Source organism: Pholis gunnellus (assembly GCF_910591455.1).
Source record: "Pholis gunnellus genome assembly, chromosome: 23".
NCBI lineage: Eukaryota > Metazoa > Chordata > Actinopteri > Perciformes > Pholidae > Pholis > Pholis gunnellus.
Genome location: NC_136550.1, coordinates 2,758,220 through 2,782,400, shown reverse-complemented (window position 1 = coordinate 2,782,400; position 24,181 = coordinate 2,758,220). Strand labels below are relative to the sequence as shown.

The 24,181-nt window shown below is 40.7% G+C and overlaps 3 protein-coding genes across 7 annotated transcripts; all 3 read left to right on the top strand.

Annotated features, from left to right (window-relative positions):
• The first annotated feature begins 938 nt into the window (after positions 1-938).
• On the top strand, positions 939-15,859 carry LOC306714945 (uncharacterized protein). Of its 3 annotated transcripts, none has more exons than XM_079185141.1 (4): positions 939-968; positions 3,326-3,381; positions 3,531-3,890; positions 4,072-5,203. In XM_079185141.1, the coding sequence occupies exons 2-4, from the start codon at positions 3,333-3,335 to the stop codon at positions 4,254-4,256; spliced, it is 594 nt and encodes a 197-aa protein (XP_079041267.1). In that variant the 5' UTR covers positions 939-968; positions 3,326-3,332; the 3' UTR covers positions 4,257-5,203. The 3 variants fall into 3 exon arrangements, with proteins under 3 accessions (XP_079041267.1, XP_079041266.1, XP_079041265.1); XM_079185140.1 differs by lacking the exon at positions 939-968 and adding an exon at positions 15,038-15,859 and having other exon boundaries at positions 3,311-3,381; positions 4,072-4,289; XM_079185139.1 differs by lacking the exon at positions 939-968 and having other exon boundaries at positions 3,311-3,381.
• On the top strand, positions 13,041-15,038 carry LOC306714944 (uncharacterized protein). Its single transcript, XM_079185138.1, has 4 exons — positions 13,041-13,178; positions 14,037-14,092; positions 14,242-14,601; positions 14,783-15,038. Exons 2-4 carry the CDS (start codon positions 14,044-14,046, stop codon positions 15,019-15,021), a joined length of 648 nt encoding a protein of 215 aa, XP_079041264.1. The 5' UTR covers positions 13,041-13,178; positions 14,037-14,043; the 3' UTR covers positions 15,022-15,038.
• A 1,852-nt stretch (positions 15,860-17,711) lies between the features above and the next one.
• On the top strand, positions 17,712-23,937 carry LOC306715020 (uncharacterized protein). 3 transcript variants are annotated; one of them, XM_079185237.1, is made up of 4 exons: positions 17,712-17,732; positions 22,169-22,224; positions 22,374-22,733; positions 22,915-23,937. In XM_079185237.1, the coding sequence occupies exons 2-4, from the start codon at positions 22,176-22,178 to the stop codon at positions 23,151-23,153; spliced, it is 648 nt and encodes a 215-aa protein (XP_079041363.1). In that variant the 5' UTR covers positions 17,712-17,732; positions 22,169-22,175; the 3' UTR covers positions 23,154-23,937. The 3 variants fall into 3 exon arrangements, with proteins under 3 accessions (XP_079041363.1, XP_079041364.1, XP_079041362.1); XM_079185238.1 differs by lacking the exon at positions 17,712-17,732 and adding an exon at positions 20,737-20,865 and having other exon boundaries at positions 22,918-23,937; XM_079185236.1 differs by lacking the exon at positions 17,712-17,732 and adding an exon at positions 20,737-20,865.
• Positions 23,938-24,181: the final 244 nt, after the last annotated feature.

Genomic DNA, 24,181 nt, shown 5'->3' with positions numbered 1-24,181 from the left:
TTTCTGTTTGAGTGGGTTTTTTTCTGTAGCTGAGAACTTTAACAAGCTGGAAACAAACGAACGTTTATTCTCTTAAAGGAAATGTAACACCTATCTCTGAATCTGTCTATTAATGTACTTTTACAATCCCGTTTATTCTGAAGATTATGAAATATCACTTTATAAAAGAGCTGTTTTGTGATAAAATAACATTAAACCACTAACAGTAAACAGTGTCTAAATGTCTCTAAATGACGTCATTCATTTACTGCAGTTTTGTTTTATTTATTTAAAAATCTGCAAAACGTTTTGAGTAACAATCAGTGACGACTATGAGGTGACTTGAACACGTCTCTTCTGTTCCTCAGGTGAAGGTGAAGTATTGAACTGTGAGCATGTCGACGTTTGAAAGACGTTTAAAACACGCTGATGTTTAAAAGATGCTTCAACGTGGTTCAAAAGGGAAAAAGACCAGATTTCACCGGGATTTGCAATATTCATATTATTGAGGAATCCACAGATGATGGAAGATTTCTACATGTTTTTTACATGTTTTTATTGTTGTTGAAGGTGTTATTTACTGTTGTTGATCGTCATTCTCTCACTGTGTTGAGTTAACACTGCTGGTAAATGATGAAGACCACTAGAGGAGCCTTTATGTCAGCAGGTTACAGCTAGTGTAAATAAGTTAGTGTAGTGGTTAATCACCTCAGAGGGTGAGAGAGAGACCCGGGTTCGACCCGGGTTCGATCCTTCTGAGTGGAGTTAGTATGATAATGTTCTTGTATGATATTGTTGTCATAGTTGGAATGTTAGTATATGGGTGTGAGGAGAGAAGTCACTCATTCCTCATTCCTGAGTGAGATGTGTCCTCATCAACACCTTCCTCCTCTACTGCTGGCAACGCTAGTACAAAGGTTTTCACATACGTCCGACTAGAAGTGCGACCGAAGTTTATCCTGCACTTCTCCACGCTGAAGACGTACGAGGTAATGAATTATACAGGTGTTCAGTTATTACAGAATGAACTTAATGTATCTAGTGTAGCCTTGTGATGAGAAGTTATGAAGAGATGTAAACAGATAGTAAAACAGTAAGTAATGGAAAAGTGACAATTCAACAGTAAAATACGGCGTCAAGTGATTTGAACTCAACAGTCTAAAGTCTGATCTCATAGTGGATGAAGGTGTTTGGTGTTGGGAGTGAATGCTGCGGTAAAATAAAGTTACGATCACTTCTGTGTATTATTGAACATATTTATGATGTGAGGATTGATGTATTTAACAAGATATTTACGGTAATAACGTGGTCGGTTCGTTCAGTGAAGAACAGTTAATGTGATGCATTGAAGACACATCAGAATATAACCTGATCCATTAAAAACAGCTGTTTTATTTAAATGAACCTTTTCAACAACAATGTTAGTACATAGATGTTCATAGTGTGCTTGAATGATGACAATAAGAAGCTTGATGTGTTGGAGGAAACATGAGAGAACTGTTTGAGAAACACGGTCCGAAGGGAGAAACCATGAGTGAGCATTCATGCAGTTGTCAGATTGGGGACGTTGCCAGCAGTGTCAGTGCTGAGCCCTTGAGGTTAACTCGTTCCTGCCCAGTTGAATTTCCGTCGAGTTGTCAGATGTGAAAATAACTGTGGATGGTAAACACGTTATGAAAGGAGAGACAAAAAGTGAGGAGGCTGAATAAACGACAAACAACCAGTGTCAGCGCTTGAGTCACTTGTTCACACAGACCCCCCCACTCTGCCTCTGTTTGATTACTTGCTGCTAAAGTCAGAGTAGGGGGGGGGGGGGGGTCTTTCCACCTTTAGAGCAGTTTTTCAACCTTTTCTGAGCCGCGGTACACTTTTTACATTAAAAAGATCCCGCGGCACTCCAACAACCAAACACGTTACAAAATGACACCTTTTAGCATCATACAGCATCTATACTATGGTGTCAAACTCAATCTCAGAGAGGGACAAAACAAAACATTGTTTGGCATATTTTCTTGGCTGCCAGTTCATTAATATCTGGGTTAGGTTCTGTGGAAACCCTCAATGTGGAGTGAAGGTGTGCATCAGTGAGACGATTCCTGTGTGGGTTTTTGTTCATCTTCATCACAGAGAACAGCTGCTCACACAGGTATGTGCTCCCAAACATGCAGAGCGTTTGAGCAGCATGGAGGCGGAGTTAAGGCATTGTTTCGGGGATGAAGCTTGGAAACTGTGCAGCGCCCACAGAGTCAAACTTTGCCTTGAGTGTCATTACACTGGAGGTCTATCAGCTCCATGTGGATGTGCACAGGTGCTCTTTCCACTTCAACTGCAAATGGATTGCTGAGCAGTTCAAAATTACATTTCTGAGCTGCAAAGTCGGCAAATTCGGCTCGTGAACTCCGTGCTAAGTGCGCCCAGTTATCAGCAAAATGCGCAGTCGGGAACTCAGCGGTGGAGACTTTTACTGCATCACACCCGTCCCTGGAGCTGGAGGTTTAGCGCAGTGAGATGCTTCGTTATGTTGCACAAAAAGCCAGCTAACATCGCCACGTTTCGTCCCGGAGCTCTGTGGTGTGGCGGCCAGTTATGATAAACAATGATATTTTCTGGCGAGGGCCGGATATATGCTGACAATTTAATGGCAAGTCTCTCAATGTGTTCATCCTTACGAGGCTTTTCATCTGTTTTATTTTGTCCCAGGCCCAGTTCAGAGTCTGTATTTTTCATTTTCAAATATTTGTCCATCGCTGTACGTCTTGTCATCACAACCTCTCCCTTGCGTCATTTAATTCTACTCTTTTAAATTAACAAAGTCATTATTGCGCTTCCTACTGCCACCCACTGGCATGGAAGAGTATTATTACTTAACCAGCAACTATATTGCAGCTCAGACGCTCAACAATAGTAAAGTATTTGCAACAACTAAATAATCATTTTCTTTTTACTCATTAAGTGAAATTGGAGATTTTCCCACGACACACCTGGCGATGTCTCACGGTACACTGGTGTGGAGCGGCAAACAGCGGTTGAAAATCAGTTTTAGAGACACTTGTTGACTGTTTCCTGTAGTGTTGAACATCTGGCGCTGTCTTGAAACATATTACTGCAGCTTCTACTTATTTTATTTGACTATGAATGAAACGTCTTCAGGGAAAGCAGCTTTAGCTGTGCTTGTAGTTCACATTGACGCTGCATTGGCATCAAGGCTTTGTGTCATCAGTTGTGTGTAATGAGCAGGATGATGAACACAAAGGAGTATTGTGATGTAAAGACAGACTGTAGATTTGTACCTCCAACACCTTGATGTGATGTGTTTGTGACTCTTCACCTCTGTCTCCTCTCACAGGGAGAAGATGATCTGCAGGATCCTGCTGCTCTTCATCCTGACCTCCTGTGTCTGTGGTGAGTTGACTTTTGTATGTTTAAAGCACTACAGCTCTGAAACATCACTAAACACTCCACAGAAACATCTAGAGATGCAGTTTAAAGGCTCTCATGTTAAAGCTGTCAGTGTGTCTGCTCCTCACTCTCCCTCTCTGTCTCCTCAACAGCATCATTAGTAGTGAATGTGACACAGAGCTCCTATCAGGCAGAGGAGAACCACAACATCACTCTGGAATGGACCTTCACCACCAGAACAGACGGTTCCCTCAAGTCCATTAATATCTACTGTGAGATGGTAACTGATGTCAGATTCTTCGTCCTGTTCCATCTTCATGAAGGTGTCGAGTCTCCAGAGTCTCAGCATGAACGGTTTTCAGGACGAGTCCAGTTTGACAAAGACGTCCTCAGAGAAGGACGACTCAGACTCCACATGTCCAGAATCAGGACTGATGACTCGGGTCTTTACGTGTGTGATGTGTTCACAGGTCATGATGAGGGATCAAAGCAATGTCACCTCAATGTCACAGGTGAGTTGATTCAGTAGAAGTTTTCTGGACTAAAAAGAACCCGATTATTGTCGTTACACTTCCTTCTTACAGGATCTGTGAAATATGTTTCAGTTGAATCTGTTGGGGACGTTTAGTTTATGTTTCAGTGAGATGTTTCTTCTTCTCATGAATGACTCAGACTTGTTTGGTCTCTTTACAGCAGAGAGGGATCGACCCAAACCTGAGACACCAAACACAACAAGTGGAGGAAGAGATCCTTCAACGACAGGAAGTCCATCACAAGCAGAGAGATGGGGAAGGATCGTCCTCTACTGTGTACCGGGAGTGATAGTAGCAGGAGGAACTCTGCTGGGTGTTTGTTACTATATGTGTAGAAAACATTAAACGATTCACTACATAAAGACAAACATGATTCTAGTCTCTCAGAGGTCGGAGGTCCAAAGCAGCGTCTGAAGGTCTCGTTGTGATGATCTGATGTCTGAATGAGCTGCTCAGTCACAGCTGGTCGTAGTGAGTGATAGGAGTTCTCTATGGTCTTCATCTCCTCCTTCATCCTCCTCTTCATCACTGTCTGATGGTCTTCATCTCGTCCTTCATCCTCCTCTTCATCACTGTCTGATGGTCTTCATCTCGTCCTTCATCCTCCTCTTCATCACTGTGTGATGGTCTTCATCTCCTCCTTCATCCTCCTCTTCATCACTGTGTGATGGTCTTCATCTCCACCTTCATCCTCCTCTTCATCACTGTCTAATGGTCTTCATCTCCTCCTTCATCCTCCTCTTCATCACTGTCTGATGGTCTTCATCTCCAACTTCATCCTCCTCTTCATCACTGTCTGATGGTCTTCATGTCCTCCTTCATCCTCCTCTTCATCACTGTCTGATGGTCTTCATCTCCTCCTTCATCCTCCTCTTCATCACTGTGTGATGGTCTTCATCTCCACCTTCATCCTCCTCTTCATCACTGTCTGATGGTCTTTATCTTCACCTTCATCCTCCTCTTCATCACTGTCTGATGGTCTTCATCTCCTCCTTCATCCTCCTCTTCATCACTGTGTGATGGTTTTCTTTGTATATATGTTTTAAAGTCAAGCTCATAGTTATTAATGCTATTAAATGAACCTTTGTATTGTTTCACCAGCAGACTGTTTGCTTTTAAACCCGTAGCAGCTCTCACATCTCTGAACACCATCACAGCACATTTACAATCAGGAGTTTTCTGATAAACTGAACACAAAAATATGAATGTTTAATAGTTTCCTCTGAGGTAGAAGTGCACCGTGCTGCAAGTCGTTTGAGTTGAGCTGCATATGTTGTGTTTGTGTGATAAATATGGAGTTATGATTTTAATTAAGGTGTGAGACTATATGAGGAGATTTGTTTCCTTCTGCTTTCCATAAATGTAAAGTTGATGTTGATATTATTTTATAATGAGAATTAGTTTATTGACTGTTTGCTATATTTACTGTTCATTGCATTGTTCAAAATAAATACAACTAAAGTGAAACTAAATGATTTTCTATCCATTCATATCCTCATGAATCTCACTAATATACATTATGACTGTATGAAAATAATGACAGATCAGCATATTGTTTGTGCTGTAAGTCGTTTGAGTCTTTTGAAAGTTATTTTGGACTCAGTGAGTTAAAATACTGACGATGGATAAAAGACGGTGAGTAACAGACAGGATGAAACACAGTGAGGTTAAACTACAGTTTCATATATAAACACATTTAATGTCACCGTGTGGTGAGTTCATGTGAGACGATCAACGTTTGATCTGAACCAACTGAACTGAAGCACCACGAGGAAGATCTGAATAATTGATGAGTCATGTTAACATGGAACAAATCTCAAGTTCAGAAGAGAACTGATTGTTGTTTCATAACAGCAGTTAAATGTTGTTTTATATCAAAACTACACTCTGATGATACTTCAGCATTACTTTCACTTTCAACATGGATGATGCAGCTCCTCGTGCAGCAGGCGTCTGGCTCCTCCTACTTCCTCATGTGAAACATTAACAAAATAAAAGCTGTCATGGTGTCGAGCCGCCCTCAGTTCTTTACAAATCTACCGCTGGTTAATAAAAGCTTCATGATTTCTAGACATGAATACATTTCTGCTCTGCTGCTCCATTACAAAGCATCCAGACCTCTACACTGGTCTGGTTCAGGTCTGGTTCAGGTCTGGTTGGTTCAGGTCTGGTTCAGGTCTGCCTTCAACACTCCTGTGTGGCTTTGACAACGAGATCAGAAAAATGACAGAAAACAATATAATACAAAAATATGAACAATAGAATAACAATTATTAAGAGTAAAATAAATAATAGTGACATCATTGGAAAATAAAATACAATTGCATGAAGAGTAAAGTAAATAGATAAAGAGAATAAAGTGCATCAGGAGTAATACTGACACCAGTGTCTAATAGAAGCTCAAGTATTGATCAGTATATGGAGGAGTGATGTTATGAATGATGCAGAAAAGTAGTAAAAGTTATGTTGCACATGTGTATATCTTGTATATTTATTCTGTGCATGAACCTTTTGCACTTAAATCTTTATGTGATGAATGTGTTCATGTTATTGAGGAATCAACGGATGATGGAAGATTTCAAATTTTTTTTATATACTGTACATGCCCTTTTATTGTTGTTGAAGGTGTTATTTACTGTTGTTGATCGTCATTCTCTCACTGTGTTGAGTTAACACTGCTGTTAATGATGAAGACCACTAGAGGAGCCTTTATGTCAGCAGGTTACAGCTGTGATCATTAGACCATCAGGCTCTTTAAATATAACTGATGAACACTTTTATTTTATTTTATATGAGTCATCTGACTTCTGATCTGATCAATTAAATGTCAATTTCTTTCTTTATTTCTATTTTATTTCTATTTCAGTTTAATAACTGGAGTGATCGGGCTGCACGGTGGTGTAGTGGTTAATCACCTCGGAAGGTGAGAGAGAGACCCGGGTTCGATCCTTCTGAGTGCGTATGTGTGTTATGTGTGTATATGGAGGAAACGTCACTTGACTTTCTCACGGTAATGTCACCCTGTGACCAGGGTTATTAATACCCTGCTCATCTGACTTCTGATCTGATCAATTAAATGTCAATTTGCTCACCCTGACACGTCACAGGTGTACCCGTACCAGGGTATTATTAGACCCTGTATTAGGGTAGTACAGGTAGTCTAACCTGTCATACTAACCTAATTAAGGTTAAGGTTAACATGGTTATTATAAATACACTCTCTCACACCCATGTGTTGTTGTCATACTAATTGTCGTCATACTAATTGTCATACTATATAATATGTCATCCCTATCCTGGTTCCTGATCTAAAAAACTTTACTCTCACCATTACTCTCACACCCATGTCATACTAATTGTCATACTAATTGTCATCCCTAACCTGGTGGGTCCGGTTCCTGATCTAAAAAACTGATGTAGGTGTGTCCTCATCTAAAAAACACCTTCCTCCTCTACTAGTGGCAACGCATGTGTCCAATGCTGTGTTAGTACAATTAGTAGATTAGTAGATAGTTAGTAGATTATAATGCGACCGAAGTTTATCGATCTGCACTTCTCCACATCTGTCTCCACGCTGAAGACGTACGAGGTAATGAATTATATTGTTCAGTTATTACAGAATGAACTTAATGTAACTAGTGTAGCCTTATGATGTGTGTATGATGCGTGATGAGAAGTTATGAAGAGATGTAAACAGATAGTAAAACAGTGAGTAATGGAAAAGTGACAATTCAACAGTAAAATACGGTGTCAAGTGATTTGAGCTCAACAGTCTAAAGTCTGATCTCATAGTGGATGAAGGTGTTTGGTGTTGGGAGTGAATGCTGCGGTAAAATAAAGTTATGATCACTTCTGTGTATTATTGTACAGATTTATGATGTGAGGATTGATGTATTTGACAAGATATTTACGGTAATAACGTGGTCGGTTCGTTCAGTGAAGAACAGTTAAAAAGATGTGATGCATTGAAGACACATCAGAATATAACCTGATGCATTAAAAACAGCTGTTTTATTTAAATTAACCTTTTCAACAACAATGTTAGTACATAGATGTTCATAGTGTGCTTGAATGATGACAATAAGAAGCGGAATAAGAATTGGGGACGTTGCCAGCAGTGTCAGTGCTGAGCCCTTGAGGTTAACTCGTTCCTGCCCAGTTGAATTTCCGTCGAGTTGTCAGATGTGAAAATAACTGTGGATGGTAAACACGTTATGAAAGGAGAAACAAAAAGTGAGGAGGCTGATGGAGTCTTTCCACTGCTTGTAGTGTTTTAGAGCAGTTTTTCAACCTTTTCTGAGCCCGCGGCACTCCAACAACCAAACACGTTACAAAATGACACCTTTTAGCATCATACAGCATCTATACTATGGTGTCAAACTCAATCTCAGAGAGGGACAAAACAAAACATTGTTTGGCATATTTTCTTGGCTGCCAGTTCATTAATATCTGGGGTTAGGTTCTGTGGAAACCCTCAATGTGGAGTGAAGGTGTGCATCAGTGAGACGAGTCCTGTGTGGGTTTTTGTTCATCTTCATCACAGAGAACAGCTGCTCACACAGGTATGTGCTCCCAAACATGCAGAGCCTTTGAGCAGCATGGAGGCGGAGTTAAGGCATTGTTTCGGGGATGAAGCTTGGAAACTGTGCAGCGCCCACAGAGTCAAGCTTTGCCTTGAGTGTCATTACACTGGAGGTCTATCAGCTCCATGTGGATGTGCACAGGTGCTCTTTCCACTTCAACTGCAAACGGATTGCTGAGCAGTTCAAAATTAAATTTCTGAGCTGCAAAGTCGGCAAATTCGGCTCGTGAACTCCGTGCTAAGTGCGCCCAGTTATCAGCAAAATGCGCAGTCGGGAACTCAGCGGTGGAGACTTTTACTGCATCACACCCGTCCCTGGAGCTGGAGGTTTAGCGCAGTGAGATGCTTCGTTATGTTGCACAAAAAGCCAGCTAACATCGCCACGTTTCGTCCCGGAGCTCTGTGGTGTGGCGGCCAGTTATGATAAACAATGATATTTTCTGGCGAGGGCCGGATATATGCTGACAATTTAATGGCAAGTCTCTCAATGTGTTCATCCTTACGAGGCTTTTCATCTGTTTTATTTTGTCCCAGGCCCAGTTCAGAGTCTGTATTTTTCATTTTCAAATATTTGTCCATCGCTGTACGTCTTGTCATCACAACCTCTCCCTTGCGTCATTTAATTCTACTCTTTTAAATTAACAAAGTCATTATTGCGCTTCCTACTGCCACCCACTGGCATGGAAGAGTATTATTACTTAACCAGCAACTATATTGCAGCTCAGACGCTCTACAATAGTAAAGTATTTGCAACAACTAAATAATCATTTTCTTTTTACTCATTAAGTGAAATTGGAGATTTTCCCACGACACACCTGGCGATGTCTCACGGTACACTGGTGTGGAGCGGCAAACAGCGGTTGAAAATCAGTTTTAGAGACACTTGTTGACTGTTTCCTGTAGTGTTGAACATCTGGCGCTGTCTTGAAACATATTACTGCAGCTTCTACTTATTTTATTTGACTATGAATGAAACGTCTTCAGGGAATGCAGCTTTAGCTGTGCTTGTAGTTCACATTGACGCTGCATTGGCATCAAGGCTTTGTGTCATCAGTTGTGTGTAATGAGCAGGATGATGAACACAAAGGAGTATTGTGATGTAAAGACAGACTGTAGATTTGTACCTCCAACACCTTGATGTGATGTGTTTGTGACTCTTCACCTCTGTCTCCTCTCACAGGGAGAAGATGATCTGCTGGATCCTGCTGCTCTTCATCCTGACCTCCTGTGTCTGTGGTGAGTTGACTTTTGTATGTTTAAAGCACTACAGCTCTGAAGCATCACTAAACACTCCACAGAAACATCTAGAGATGCAGTTTAAAGGCTCTCATGTTAAAGCTGTCAGTGTGTCTGCTCCTCACTCTCCCTCTCTGTCTCCTCAACAGCATCATTAGTAGTGAATGTGACACAGAGCTCCTATCAGGCAGAGGAGAACCACAACATCACTCTGGAATGGACCTTCACCACCAACACTGACCCCAACTCCCTTTATATTCACTGTCTGATGTTGACTCATAGAAGACACGTCCTGTTTCATTTACGTGAAGGTGTCGAGGTTCCAGAGTTTCAGGATAAACAGTTTTCAGGACGAGTCCAGTTTGACAAAGACGTCCTCAGAGAAGGACGACTCAGACTTCACGTGTCCAGACTGAGGACTGCTGACTCGGGTCCGTACCTGTGTGACGTGATCACAAGTGATGGGAGGAACTCTGAGAAATGTCACCTCAAAGTCACAGGTAAGTTGATTCAGTAGAACTTTCAATGAAGCAGCTTTGTTTAGATAAATAATAACCTGAAAGAAAAGGAGTGTGGACTTCCACCATCTCTCCTTCTTGCAGTTTGTGTGAAATGTGTTTCAACTTCATCTGTTGTTGTTTTCTTGTTTTCTTTTCAGTGAAAATGTTTTTTCTTCTCATGAATAAAACAGATTTGTTTGGTCTCTTTGCAGCAGTGAGGGATCAGCCTGAGACACCAGGAGCAACAACTCTGAGAAGAGATCCTTCACCGACACAAAGTGGAACACCACCAGAGAGTCGGGGACGGATCGCTCTCTTCTGTGGACTGGGACTGACAGCTGCTGTACTGGTTTTGTATTTATTTGCTCGCTGCATTGAAAACAAGATTTCTACTCCGCACAACAAAACATACACGATCTAAAACACATCAAGACTGAGATGTTAAGCCTTCAAGTGTTTGCACTAAAAGAGTCTGATGGAGGACTTCAGTCAGTCTGAGACACAGCTGGATCTGTGTATGACTCATATATCTGAGGATTCACAGCAGCATTAAGATATGAACAGAAATAAAAAATGATGATTTAGCAATATGAGATTCAGCACAATACTAGTAATGTGTCCAACCCCAGGGCTCTTTAACCAACACACTGAACTAACAACACTACTGTAATCAAACAATGCTGTTTAATAATCAGGGTTCATTAAGGAGCACTTTGAAGTGACAAAAAGAGCTTTGAGCTGATATCAACGAGGCAAAGCAAAGTGTTTTACATAGTTCACAGAAACTGACTCTTCAACATGTTTATCTTGTTTTAGTCCAACACAGAGAATCTGCTATGTGTTCACTTTACTGAAATAAGACGAGAGAGAACTTTATTCATCCAGAAGGAAATACTTGCATGAAGAGTAAAGTAAATAGATAAAGAGAATAAAGTGCATCAGGAGTAATACTGACACCAGTGTCTAATAGAAGCTCAAGTATTGATCAGTATATGGAGGAGTGATGTTATGAATGATGTAGAAAAGTAGTAAAAGTTATGTTGCACATGTGTATATCTTGAATATTTATTCTGTGCATGAACCTTTTGCACTTAAAGCTTTATGTGATGAATGTGTTCATGTTATTGAGGAATCCACAGATGCTGGAAGATTTCTACGTTTTTATATATATATATATATATATACTGTACATGCCCTTTTATTGTTGTTGAAGGTGTTATTTACTGTTGTTGATCGTCATTCTCTCACTGTGTTGAGTTAACACTGCTGTTAATGATGAAGACCACTAGAGGAGCCTTTATGTCAGCAGGTTACAGCTGTGATCATTAGACCATCAGGCTCTTTAAATATAACTGATGATCACTTTTACTTTATGTTATTTGTGAGGTTTTTTTGAGGATCAATTCATCAAACATTAAAATGTTTCTTGTGTATTTTTATACTTTAGTTTCACAACTTGAAGAATCCAGTTGATGAATGATTTGTACTTTTCTTTCCTAACTAAATAAAATGAATTTAAACTCACTTATGTGACTGTCTTTGACTATGTGAACTCCTCCTTGTTGCTGGGCTTCTTCAGTTCGCAGTACTTGGTCACAGTGTCGGCCTCAGCTGTGTGTGTTTCTGCCTCTTCTGTCCCTCTTTTCAGCCACATTCAGGCTCCTTCATCTCCATGAAGCCTTGTTGTCATTCTCCACCTGTCCACCAGGTGTCCTCAGACCCTCATCCTGCTCACAGGACTTTCACCTCCACCTGCTCACCTGCGTCGCATTTTATAAATCACCCATGTCAGCACACATACCAGACCCTTTCCACCCATATTTGTTTGTGTTGCATTGATTGAGTTCTGGGTGTTTGATTGACAGCTGGAGACGTTGGTATCTAAAATACAACATGCTGACAACTCATAATATCAACTCATCACAGTCAACATGTGATGAGTTGACTGTAGCAGTAGCAGCAGCAGTCCATCACATCCTCTATCAATCCATTCCCATCAGTCTCTTCCCGTCCCCAGAGAGTACTGTGTGCATTAAAATCACCAAATGACTCTTCTTCTTCTGTCCCTTTATTGCCTCCAATGCTTCTAATTCCAATCATTGACACGGATTGTAGAAATTCACCACGACCAAACTTTCATCCCCTAACCACACTTCAACATATTCTAGGTCTTTTCCTTTTTCCTTTCTCTATAAGAAATCCTTGCTTATTTAACAAAGGTAGCACATCCTCCCCCATTACCCCGTTCTCTGTCCCTTCTTATGCTCACACATCCCTGAATCACAAAATCTAAGTTTGCTTTAAGCCATGTCTCTCCAACACATATTATAACTGGTTTGTATTTAACTTCTTGGCTATTTGCCAACAGACTCCTTGCATTTCACTGCAGAATTAACATGATGACTGATCCTGTGAACCTGATTCTTTGTTTAACTCTTCATGTTTTTAAGCTCTTCCTGAACAGCCATCCCACATGAATATTTAAATATCTTGCTGCACTCTTTACTATTATTTCAATCTTCTCAGATCTCCATTGTGCTTGGAATGTGCAGTTATTAACTATTCAGCCATTAATACACAAAGCTCTCCTTATTTACTATCAATATATTCCCATCTCCTCTTTGACTCTTTGTCACAAGTTGTTCATTCTCCAAACTCTCTGTCCGTCCGCCTACTTCTGCCTTATTATGTCTAGTGAAGGTTTGATTGGTTCCTCTTTATGACACTAAGTGGGCGGACCCATTCACCACTGTATCTCTACATTTAACTGGTTACAATCCTCGTCTTTGGCCGGATATCACTTGCAGAACACACACGGTGTTGGTCTGTGTTAAAGGTGTTTTTCAACTTGTAACATAGAAAAACCATCAGGATGAAAGTGAAATGAGGATTCACAGCGTTCAAATGGAGAGAAGACTTCAGAGTTTTACACGTCTGAACACAAACAAGGTAAGTTATGAACGTCGTCATGTTGTTGTCATTATATGATTATTATTGTACAGATTTATGATGTGAGGATTGATGTATTTGACAAGATATTTACGGTAATAACGTGGTCGGTTCGTTCAGTGAAGAACAGTTAAAAAGATGTGATGCATTGAAGACACATCAGAATATAACCTGATCCATTAAAAACAGCTGTATTATTTAAATTAACCATTTCAACAACAACATGAGTTTGTGTGTGTTCACTGTGTGGTATTTGTTATAAATGTTGGTGCATAGATGTTCATTGTGTGCTTGATGACGACAATAAGAAGCTTGATGTGTTGGAGGAAACATGAGAGAACTGTTGAGGAGTTTTAAAGAGTTGCTGTTAAGTTATCAGATGTGAAACTAACTCTGTATGGAAACACGTCTGAATAAACGAGAACAACCAGTTTGAGCGCCTGAAGCACTTGTTCACACACATCATATCACAGACCCGCCCACTCTGCCTCTGTTTGATTACTTGCTGCTAAAGTCAGAGCAGGGCGGGTCTTTCCACAGCTTGTAGTGTTTTAGAGACACTTGTTGACTGTTTCCTGTAGTGTTGAACATCTGGCGCTGTCTTGAAACATATTACTGCAGCTTCTACTTCTTTTATTTGACTATGAATGAAACGTCTTCAGGGAAAGCAGCTTTAGCTGTGCTTGTAGTTCACATTGACGCTGCATTGGCATCAAGACTTTGTGTCGTCAGTTGTGTGTAATGAGCAGGATGATGAACACAAAGGAGTATTGTGATGTAAAGACAGACTGTAGATTTGTACCTCCAACACCTTGATGTGATGTGTTTGTGACTCTTCACCTCTGTCTCCTCTCACAGGGAGAAGATGATCTGCAGGATCCTGCTGCTCTTCATCCTGACCTCCTGTGTCTGTGGTGAGTTGACTTTTGTATGTTTAAAGCACTACAGCTCTGAAGCATCACTAAACACTCCACAGAAACATCTAGAGATGCAGTTTAAAGGCTCTCATGTTAAAGCTGTCAGTGTGTCTGCTCCTCACTCTCCCTCTCTGTCTCCTCAACAGCATCATTAGTAGTGAATGTGACACAGAGCTCCTATCAGGCAGAGGAGAACCACAACATCACTCTGGAATGGACCTTCACCACCAGAACAGACGGTTCCCTCAAGTCCATTAATATCATCTGTGAACTGTTAACTGATCTCAGATCCTTCGTCCTGTTTCATCTTCATAAAGGTGTTGAGTCTCCAGAGTCTCAGCATGAACGGTTTTCAGGACGAGTCCAGTTTGACAAAGACGTCGTCAGAGAAGGACGACTCAGACTCCACATGTCCAGACTCAGGACTGATGACTCGGGTCTTTACGTGTGTGATGTGCTCACAGTTGATGGTGAAGGTTCGAGGAAATGTCTCCTCAATGTCACAGGTGAGTTGATTCAGTAGAAGTTTTCTGGACTAAAAAGAACCCGATTATTGTCGTTACACTTCCTTCTTACAGGATCTGTGAAATATGTTTCAGTTTAATCTCTTGGGGACGTTTAGTTTATGTTTCAGTGAGATGTTTCTTCTTCTCATGAATGACTCAGACTTCTTTGGTCTCTTTACAGCAGAGAGGGATCGACCCAAATCTGAGACACCAAACACAACAAGTGGAGGAAGAGATCCTTCAACGACAGGAAGTCCATCACAAGGAGAGAGACGGGGAAGGATCGTCCTCTACTGTGTACCGGGAGTGATAGCAGCAGCAGGAACTCTGCTGGGTGTTTGTTACTATCTGCGTAGAAAACATTCAACGAGTTGCTCTCTGCCTGTAGAACTAGATCCAATGGTTCATATAGACATATAGACAAAGATGAATCTAGTCTCTCAGAGGTCGGAGGACCAAACCAGCGTCTGAAGGTCTCGTTGTGATGATCTGATGTCTGAATGAGCTGCTCAGTCACAGCTGGTCGTGGCGGAGTGAGAGGGGTTCTCTATGGTCTTCATCTCATCCTTCATCCTCCTCTTCATCACTGTCTGATGGTCTTCATCTCGTCCTTCATCCTCCTCTTCATCACTCTCTGTCCAGTTCCAGTGTGACCTCAGAGTTGGATAGATCACAGAGGAATCAGAGCTCTGCTTCATTATTCTGATCAGACTCTTCATCAGTTCATTCGTCCACTTCTTAGATCTGAAACCATCATTCATTCATTTCATTGATATACTGCTGATGAGCATGAATTTATCTTTTCATTTGTGTTTGTCTGTTACAGTCAGCTGTTATTTACTGTCATACATTTCATTGTATATATGTTTTAAAGTCAAGCTCATAGTTATTAATGCTATGAAATGAACCTTTGTATTGTTTCACCAGCAGACTGTTTGCTTTTAAACCCGTAGCAGCTCTCACATCTCTGAACACCATCACAGCACATTTACAATCAGGAGTTTTCTGATAAACTGAACACAAAAATATGAATGTTTTACTAGTTTCCTCTGAGGTAGAAGTGCACCGTGCTGCAAGTCGTTTGAGTTGAGCTGCATATGTTGTGTTTGTGTGATAAATATGGAGTTATGATTTTAATTAAGGTGTGAAACTATATGAGGAGATTTGTTTCCTTCTGCTTTCCATAAATGTAAAATTATTTTTGATATTATTTTTATAATTAGAATTAGTTTTTTTACTGTTTTCTATATTTACTGTTCATTGCATTGTTCAAAATAAATACAAATAAAGTGAAACTAAATGATTCTCTATCCATTCATATCCTCATGAATCTCACTAATATACATTATGACTGTATGAAAATAATGACAGATCAGCATATTGTTTGTGCTGTAAGTCGTTTGAGTCTTTTGAAAGTTATTTTGGACTCAGTGAGTTAAAATGCTGACGATGGATAAAAGACGGTGAGTAACAGACAGGATGAAACACAGTGAGGTTAAACTACAGTTTCATCTTTAAACACATTTAATGTCACCGTGTGGTGAGTTCATGTGAGACGATGAACGTTTGATCTGAACCAACTGAACTGAAGCACCACGAGGAAGATCTGAATAACTGATGAGTCATGTTAACATGGAACAAATCTCAAGTTCAGAAGAGAACTGATTGTTGTTTCATAAAAGCAATGAGATGGTGGTTATATATAAACACCACACCCTGATAATGCTTAATATCACCTTCAAGTCTAACAACATGTTTGATGCAGCTCCTCGTGCAGCAGACGTCTGGCTCCTCCTACTTCCTCATGTGAAACATTAACAAAATAAAAGCTGTCATGGTGTCGAGCCGCCCTCAGTTCTTTACAAATCTACCGCTGGTTAATAAAACCTTCATGATTTCTAGACATGAATACATTTCTGCTCTGCTGCTCCATTACAAAGCATCCAGACCTCTACACTGGTCTGGTTCAGGTCTGGTTGGTTCAGGTCTGGTTCACGTCTGGTTCAGGTCTGGGTCAGGTCTGCCTTCAACACTCCTGTGTGGCTTTGACAACGAGATCAGAAAAATGACAAAAAACAATATAATACAAAAATATGAACAATAGAATAACAATTATTGAGATTAAAATAAATAATAGTGACATCATTGAAAAGTAAAATATAATAGCATGAAGAGAAAAGTAAATAGATAAAGAGAATAAAGTGCATCAGGAGTAATACTGACACCAGTGTCTCATAGAAGCTCAAGTATTGATCAGTATATCGAGGAGTGATGTTATGAATGATGTAGAAAAGTAGTAAAAGTTATGTTGCACATGTGTATATCTTGTATATTTATTCTGTGCATGAACCTTTTGCACTTAAAGCTTAACTCTGCTGTTAATGATGAAGACCACTAGAGGAGCCTTTATTTCAGCAGGTTACAGCTGTGATCATTTAAACAGGTCAGGCTCTTTAAATATAACTGATGAACACTTTTACTTTATTTTATATGTGTCATCTGACTTCTGATCTGATCAACTTAATGTCAAACATTGAAATGTTTCTTGCGTAACGGATGAACTGCACGGTGGTGTAGTGGTTAACACTGTCGCCTAACCCTAACCCTCACTGTCGCAATAGGGCGAGAGAGAGACCCGGAGAGATCCTTCTGTGTGGAGTTTGTGCGGTGCCTCTCAATACAAGCCTCACTCATGTAACACGTGGTAGGTACGTGTAGAAGAAAACCAGGCGGTAGAAGGCGGTGTGTCCTATTCGCTGACCATCACTGACGCTGTCAGTGAGAGTCGATGAGAACGCCCACAGCGAGGTGAGAGAAGTATATGAGAAGCGTTAGTGCATATCTGGAATGAAAAGCCTGGAACGAAAAGAGGCGGTAGCTGTAGAAGAGGCGGTAGCTGTAGAAGAAAACTTCCTGAAAACTTCCTGATGGAAGAGGCGGTAGCTGTAGAAGAAAACTTCCTGAAAACTTCCTGATGGAAGAGGCGGTAGCTGTAGAAGGAAACTTCCGTCCATGACGCTGTCGATGAGAACGCTGAGAACGATGAGAACGCCCACAGCGAGGTGAGAGAAGTATATGAGAAGAATACAGACAAGACCTCTGTTTACTCTACACGACTGAAGACGTACGAGGTAATGAATGCTTATGTTAATGTTATTATCATATAAATCATGTATATATAGTGGTGATGTCATGAGTTGCAGTAATGTTAAGATGTTAACGGACAGACAATTAGGTCTCAAGCACATCTCCAACAATACTCATTAAATATAAAAAGTTATGAATCCAAGAAATAAAATACTGCAATACAAAGTTAATTTACAAATATATGTGTGTGCTATACAGGTGTTGAGTTATTACAGAATGAACTGAATGTAACTAGTGTAGCTTTATGCGTAATGAGAAGTTATGAAGAGATGTAAACAGATAGTAAAACAGTAAGTAATGGAAAAGTGACAATTCAACAGTAAAATACGGCGTCAAGTGATTTGAGCTCAACAGTCTAAAGTCTGATCTCATAGTGGATGAAGGTGTTTGGTGTTGGGAGTGAATGCTGCGGTAAAATAAAGTTATGATCACTTCTGTCTCCTCTCACAGGGAGAAGATGATCTGCTGGATCCTGCTGCTCTTCATTCTGACCTCCTGTGTCTGTGGTGAGTTCACTTCTTCTTGAACACAAATATATTGTACAGCAAGAAAGAAGTGCATAAATACTACGAGAGTTTTCTGAATGAACACTTTGTGATTTAATCTGCATTGATCAGTGCAGAAACGTTCAGAGCATCAGTTCACCTCTTTCCTCTCTCCTTCCTCTTCCTCTCAGGGATGTTTGGTTACATGGGTCTGAGGTATCAGGCAGAGGAGGGCAGCAACATCACAGTGGAATGGAGCTTCTCGTCCAGAGACGACATTTCGATCCCCTCTCTTAAGATCCACTGTGTGTCAGTGTTAGAGCTGAAGGTGTTCTATCATCAGGACAGCAGCGTTGACGAGTCTCTGCACGAGCAGTTTGCAGGACGGGTGCAGTGTGACAAAGACGCTCTCAGGACAGGACGCGTCCGGCTTCACGTGTCCAGAGTCAGGACTGATGACTCGGGCCTGTACCTCTGCAGGATGCGCACTGAGTTTGACAGGAAGGTGAAGCGGTTCTCTCTCAACATCGCTGGTGAGTCAGCACAAGGTTCATCTCATCTCAAGAGACTGAACTTTGATCAAAGTTCTTTACAAGAAGAAGCAGTCTATATTCACATCTGACACAGATGATGTTTGGTCCTGTTTGTTAGCAGATGATTACAAACCTGTTACTTGATGATACTCTATACACTCTGAACCAAGAGTTTGTGGAGTGTAGTCAGTTTTCTCCTCAGATAAATCACACACACACTTATAACTTTCTTTACAGCAGCCGTTGATGAGCCCAAACCTGTGACACCAGAACCAGAACCAGAAACACCAGAACCAGCAGAACCAGCACCAGAACCAGCACCAGAAGCAGCAGAACCAGCACCAGAACCAGCACCAGAGGGTCGGGGAAGAATCGGCCTCTATGTTGTGGGACTGGTGGTTGCAGCAGTAACAGCTGTTCTGGCTGCCTGTTGCTGGACGTCATCACATACATGCTCTCCAAGAAATACAATATAAAGGTATAATAGTACTTCAGAAACCATGAAGGCTATAGATGATCTCTGTAACATGTTCTTTGTACTGTAATATATCTATTTGATATCATATCTGTATCTATCTTGTGCATTTGACTTGTGATGTGATGAATCCTTCAGATCTGCTCGTTCTGATGTGAAACTGTAGCAGCAAACAGGAAGTGATGCTTTTGTTTTTAATGACAACAAATGATGAAGAGAAATTGTGTTACTGTTCTGTTTTGTAATGTTCTCTCACTGTGTTGAGTTAACTCTGCTGTTAATGATGAAGACCACTAGAGGAGCCTTTATGTCAGCAGGTTACAGCTGTGATCATTAGACCATCAGGCTCTTTAAATATAACTGATAAACACTTTTACTTTATTTTATTTGTGAGGTTTTTGCTTCATGTGTCATCTGACTTCTGATCTGATCAATTCGTCAAACATTAAAATGTTTCTTGTTTATTTTTATACTTTAGTTTAACAACTTGAAGAATCAGTTCCTGAATGATTTGTACTTTTCTTTCCTAACTAAATAAAATGAATTTAAATTCACTTATGTGACTCTCTTTGACTATGTGAACTCCTCCTTGTTGCTGGGCTTCTTCAGTTCGCAGTACTTGGTCACAGTGTCGGCCTCAGCTGTGTGTGTTTCTGCCTCTTCTGTCCCTCTTTTCAGCCACATTCAGGCTCCTTCATCTCCATGAAGCCTTGTTGTCATTCTCCACCTGTCCACCAGGTGTCCTCAGACCCTCATCCTGCTCACAGGACTTTTCACAGAATACACAAAGCTCTCCTTATTTACTATCAATATATTTCCATCTCCTCTTTGACTCTTTGTCACAAGTTATTCATTTGAATGTTGAGACGGTTCCTTCCTTGATATCACCCCCCCCCCTCTCTACTCTACTCTCCCTCTGAACCATCTTTGCTGCTTCTGCATATGATATATCCATTTTCACCTTTAGCTGCTGCACTTCCACTGCCTTCTGTCCCACTTCACACCCACCACAGGCCACACTACAATTTGCACTTTGAGCTCTGTCCCGTGCTCACATTTCCTTTCCTTACTTTTGTTTCCCTTTGCACGCTGCCAACAATATGTCCATATTGTTGACATTTGAAACACCTCAAAGATGGTGGGACATAAGCTCTTATACCAGCTACACTACTACGATTCCTGACTGGTTTATTTGTCCGTACTTCATTCCAGTTATTGTAATTTATATCCTCACTCCCACCCTCTCCATCACTATTCCCTGCATTCTTAGTCCAGTCACAGATCAGTTTATGCAGCGATACTACTTCTCCAAAGTCTGCGTCCGTGAGTTACAACTCGCTCTACTCGTTCACTTCTGCATCGGTCGCTGCCACTTTCACCTTCCTACCACCACTTGTATTTCCTCTTTTTCCCACGAAGTGGGCGGACCATTATATCTATTGTTACAATCTTTGTCCTTTACCGCCATCAACTGTCGTTTCCCACACACGCTGCAAGTCTGTGTTGTTAAAGGCGGTTCTCAACTTGTAACACTAAAGAAGTGCGGGATGAATCAGAAATGAGGATTCACAGAGTTTAAATGTGGAAAAGACTTCAGAGTTTTACACGACTGAACACAAACAACGTAAGTTATGAACGTCGCCATGTTGTTCGTCATTATGATTATTATTGTACAGATTTATGATGTGAGGATTGATGTATTTGTCAAGATATTTACGGTAATAACGTGGTCGGTTCGTTCAGTGAAGAACAGTTAAAAAGATGTGATGCATTGAAGACACATCAGAATATAACCTGATCCATTAAAAACAGCTGTTTTATTTAAATTAACCTTTTCAACATTAAACCTCCTGTTATGTTGCCTGTAAATTGACCCGTTTCAAAGTTTGAAAATCTAGAACAAATATTTTAAAGAACTTTTTCTGTATGAGACCTCTTCTGCTTGCCTTAATTAGTGTAAACAACGTGAAAAAAAATTATATATATATATAAATAATGTATTTGCAACCCCCCCTAAACGTTTATATTACAGAGCTGATGTTCAGTGAAAGTGGAGGCTGTAAAGGGTCAGAAGGGTCAAGTTTAGACCATTTCTTTCTTTGCAAATGTGAGACAAAGTATTTCTTAGTCCCTCCAAACATGTTTCATCCCCATTTCACACACACACACACACACACTCTTTCTCACTACCGCACCTGTGCAAGAAATACATACTATTTTGGCGGGAACCTTTTATTTTCGAACGGGAAAACTCTGCCCACACTTAGCATGGGAGGGGAGAAACATACGAAAGGGTTGCTTGAGAGTCCAACTCCAAATAACCAACATTACACACTGCAGATACATACAACACAGCAGCTCAACAAAGGAGAGACAAAAAGGGAGCATAAGCAGTAAACGAGACACAGCGAGCACAAGTTGTATCAGCTCCTCAGTCACAAGGCTCGTTCGAACTTGCACGCCTGGAACGAATGCAGGTGGTATCTGTAGAGGAAGATCAACGAAAACTGCATTCAATATCACAGACCCGCCCACTCTGTCTCTGTTTGATTACTTGCTGCTAAAGTCAGAGCAGGGCGGGTCTTTCCACAGCTTGTAGTGTTTTAGAGACACTTGTTGACTGTTTCCTGTAGTGTTGAACATCTGGCGCTGTCTTGAAACTATTATTGTCTTGAAACATATTACTGCAGCTTCTACTTATTTTATTTGACTATGAATGAAACGTCTTCAGGGAAAGCAGCTTTAGCTGTGCTTGTAGTTCACATTGACGCTGCATTGGCATCAAGGCTTTGTGTCATCAGTTGTGTGTAATGAGCAGGATGATGAACACAAAGGAGTATTGTGATGTAAAGACAGACTGTAGATTTGTACCTCCAACACCTTGATGTGATGTGTTTGTGACTCTTCACCTCTGTCTCCTCTCACAGGGAGAAGATGATCTGCAGGATCCTGCTGCTCTTCATCCTGACCTCCTGTGTCTGTGGTGAGTTGACTTTTGTATGTTTAAAGCACTACAGCTCTGAAGCATCACTAAACACTCCACAGAAACATCTAGAGATGCAGTTTAAAGGCTCTCATGTTAAAGCTGTCAGTGTGTCTGCTCCTCACTCTCCCTCTCTGTCTCCTCAACAGCATCATTAGTAGTGAATGTGACACAGAGCTCCTATCAGGCAGAGGAGAACCACAACATCACTCTGGAATGGACCTTCACCACCAGAACAGACGGTTCCCTCAAGTCCATTAATATCATCTGTGAGATGTTAACTGATGTCAGATCCTTCATCCTGTTTCATCTTCATGAAGGTGTCGAGTCTCCAGAGTCTCAGCATGAACGGTTTTCAGGACGAGTCCAGTTTGACAAAGAGTTCCTCAGAGAAGGACGACTCAGACTCCACATGTCCAGACTCAGGACTGATGACTCGGGTCTTTACCTGTGTGATGTGCTCACAGTTGATGGTGAAGGTTCGAGGAAATGTCTCCTCAATGTCACAGGTGAGTTGATTCAGTAGAAGTTTTCTGGACTAAAAAGAACCCGATTATTGTCGTTACACTTCCTTCTTACAGGATCTGTGAAATATGTTTCAGTTTAATCTCTTGGGGACGTTTAGTTTATGTTTCAGTGAGATGTTTCTTCTTCTCATGAATGACTCAGACTTGTTTGGTCTCTTTACAGCAGAGAGGGATCGACCCAAATCTGAGACACCAAACACAACAAGTGGAGGAAGAGATCCTTCAACGACAGGAAGTCCATCACAAGGAGAGAGACGGGGAAGGATCGTCCTCTACTGTGTAGTGGGAGTGATAGCAGCAGCAGGAACTGTGCTGGGTGTTTGTTACTATCTGCGTAGAAAACATTCAACGAGTTGCTCTCTGCCTGTAGAACTAGATCCAATGGTTCATATAGACATATAGACAAAGATGAATCTAGTCTCTCAGAGGTCGGAGGACCAAACCAGCGTCTGAAGGTCTCGTTGTGATGATCTGATGTCTGAATGAGCTGCTCAGTCACAGCTGGTCGTGGCGGAGTGAGAGGGGTTATCTATGGTCTTCATCTCATCCTTCATCCTCCTCTTCATCACTGTCTGATGGTCTTCATCTCGTCCTTCATCCTCCTCTTCATCACTCTCTGTCCAGTTCCAGTGTGACCTCAGAGTTGGATAGATCACAGAGGAATCAGAGCTCTGGTTCATTATTCTGATCAGACTCTTCATCAGTTCATTCGTCCACTTCTTAGATCTGAAACCATCATTCATTCATTTCATTGATATACTGCTGATGAGCATGAATTTATCTTTTCATTTGTGTTTGTCTGTTACAGTCAGCTGTTATTTACTGTCATACATTTCATTGTATATATGTTTTAAAGTCAAGCTCATAGTTATTAATGCTATGAAATGAACCTTTGTATTGTTTCACCAGCAGACTGTTTGCTTTTAAACCCGTAGCAGCTCTCACATCTCTGAACACCATCACAGCACATTTACAATCAGGAGTTTTCTGATAAACTGAACACAAAAATATGAATGTTTTACTAGTTTCCTCTGAGGTAGAAGTGCACCGTGCTGCAAGTCGTTTGAGTTGAGCTGCATATGTTGTGTTTGTGTGATAAATATGGAGTTATGATTTTAATCAAGGTGTGAGACTATATGAGGAGATTTGTTTCCTTCTGCTTTCCATAAATGTAAAATTATTTTTGATATTATTTTTATGATTAGAATTAGTTTTTTTTACTGTTTTCTATATTTACTGTTCATTGCATTGTTCAAAATAAATACAAATGAAGTGAAACTAAATGATTCTCTATCCATTCATATCCTCATGAATCTCACTAATATACATTATGACTGTATGAAAATAATGACAGATCAGCATATTGTTTGTGCTGTAAGTCGTTTAATATTAATAGAGAATGAAAATTATTATTTAAAACCCCTTCGACC

What these genes read in the sequence shown, in the direction of transcription:
- LOC306714944 (XM_079185138.1), top strand. Translation starts at nt 14,044, where the DNA reads ATGATCTGCAGGATCCTGCTGCTCTTCATCCTGACCTCCTGTGTCTGT. An exon ending in CCTGACCTCCTGTGTCTGTG is followed by an intron (nt 14,093 to 14,241) that starts GTGAGTTGACTT and finishes TCTCCTCAACAG; the next exon opens with CATCATTAGTAGTGAATGTG. An exon ending in ATGTCTCCTCAATGTCACAG is followed by an intron (nt 14,602 to 14,782) that starts GTGAGTTGATTC and finishes GTCTCTTTACAG; the next exon opens with CAGAGAGGGATCGACCCAAA.
- LOC306714945 (XM_079185140.1), top strand. Translation starts at nt 3,333, where the DNA reads ATGATCTGCAGGATCCTGCTGCTCTTCATCCTGACCTCCTGTGTCTGT. An exon ending in CCTGACCTCCTGTGTCTGTG is followed by an intron (nt 3,382 to 3,530) that starts GTGAGTTGACTT and finishes TCTCCTCAACAG; the next exon opens with CATCATTAGTAGTGAATGTG. An exon ending in ATGTCACCTCAATGTCACAG is followed by an intron (nt 3,891 to 4,071) that starts GTGAGTTGATTC and finishes GTCTCTTTACAG; the next exon opens with CAGAGAGGGATCGACCCAAA.
- LOC306715020 (XM_079185237.1), top strand. Translation starts at nt 22,176, where the DNA reads ATGATCTGCAGGATCCTGCTGCTCTTCATCCTGACCTCCTGTGTCTGT. An exon ending in CCTGACCTCCTGTGTCTGTG is followed by an intron (nt 22,225 to 22,373) that starts GTGAGTTGACTT and finishes TCTCCTCAACAG; the next exon opens with CATCATTAGTAGTGAATGTG. An exon ending in ATGTCTCCTCAATGTCACAG is followed by an intron (nt 22,734 to 22,914) that starts GTGAGTTGATTC and finishes GTCTCTTTACAG; the next exon opens with CAGAGAGGGATCGACCCAAA.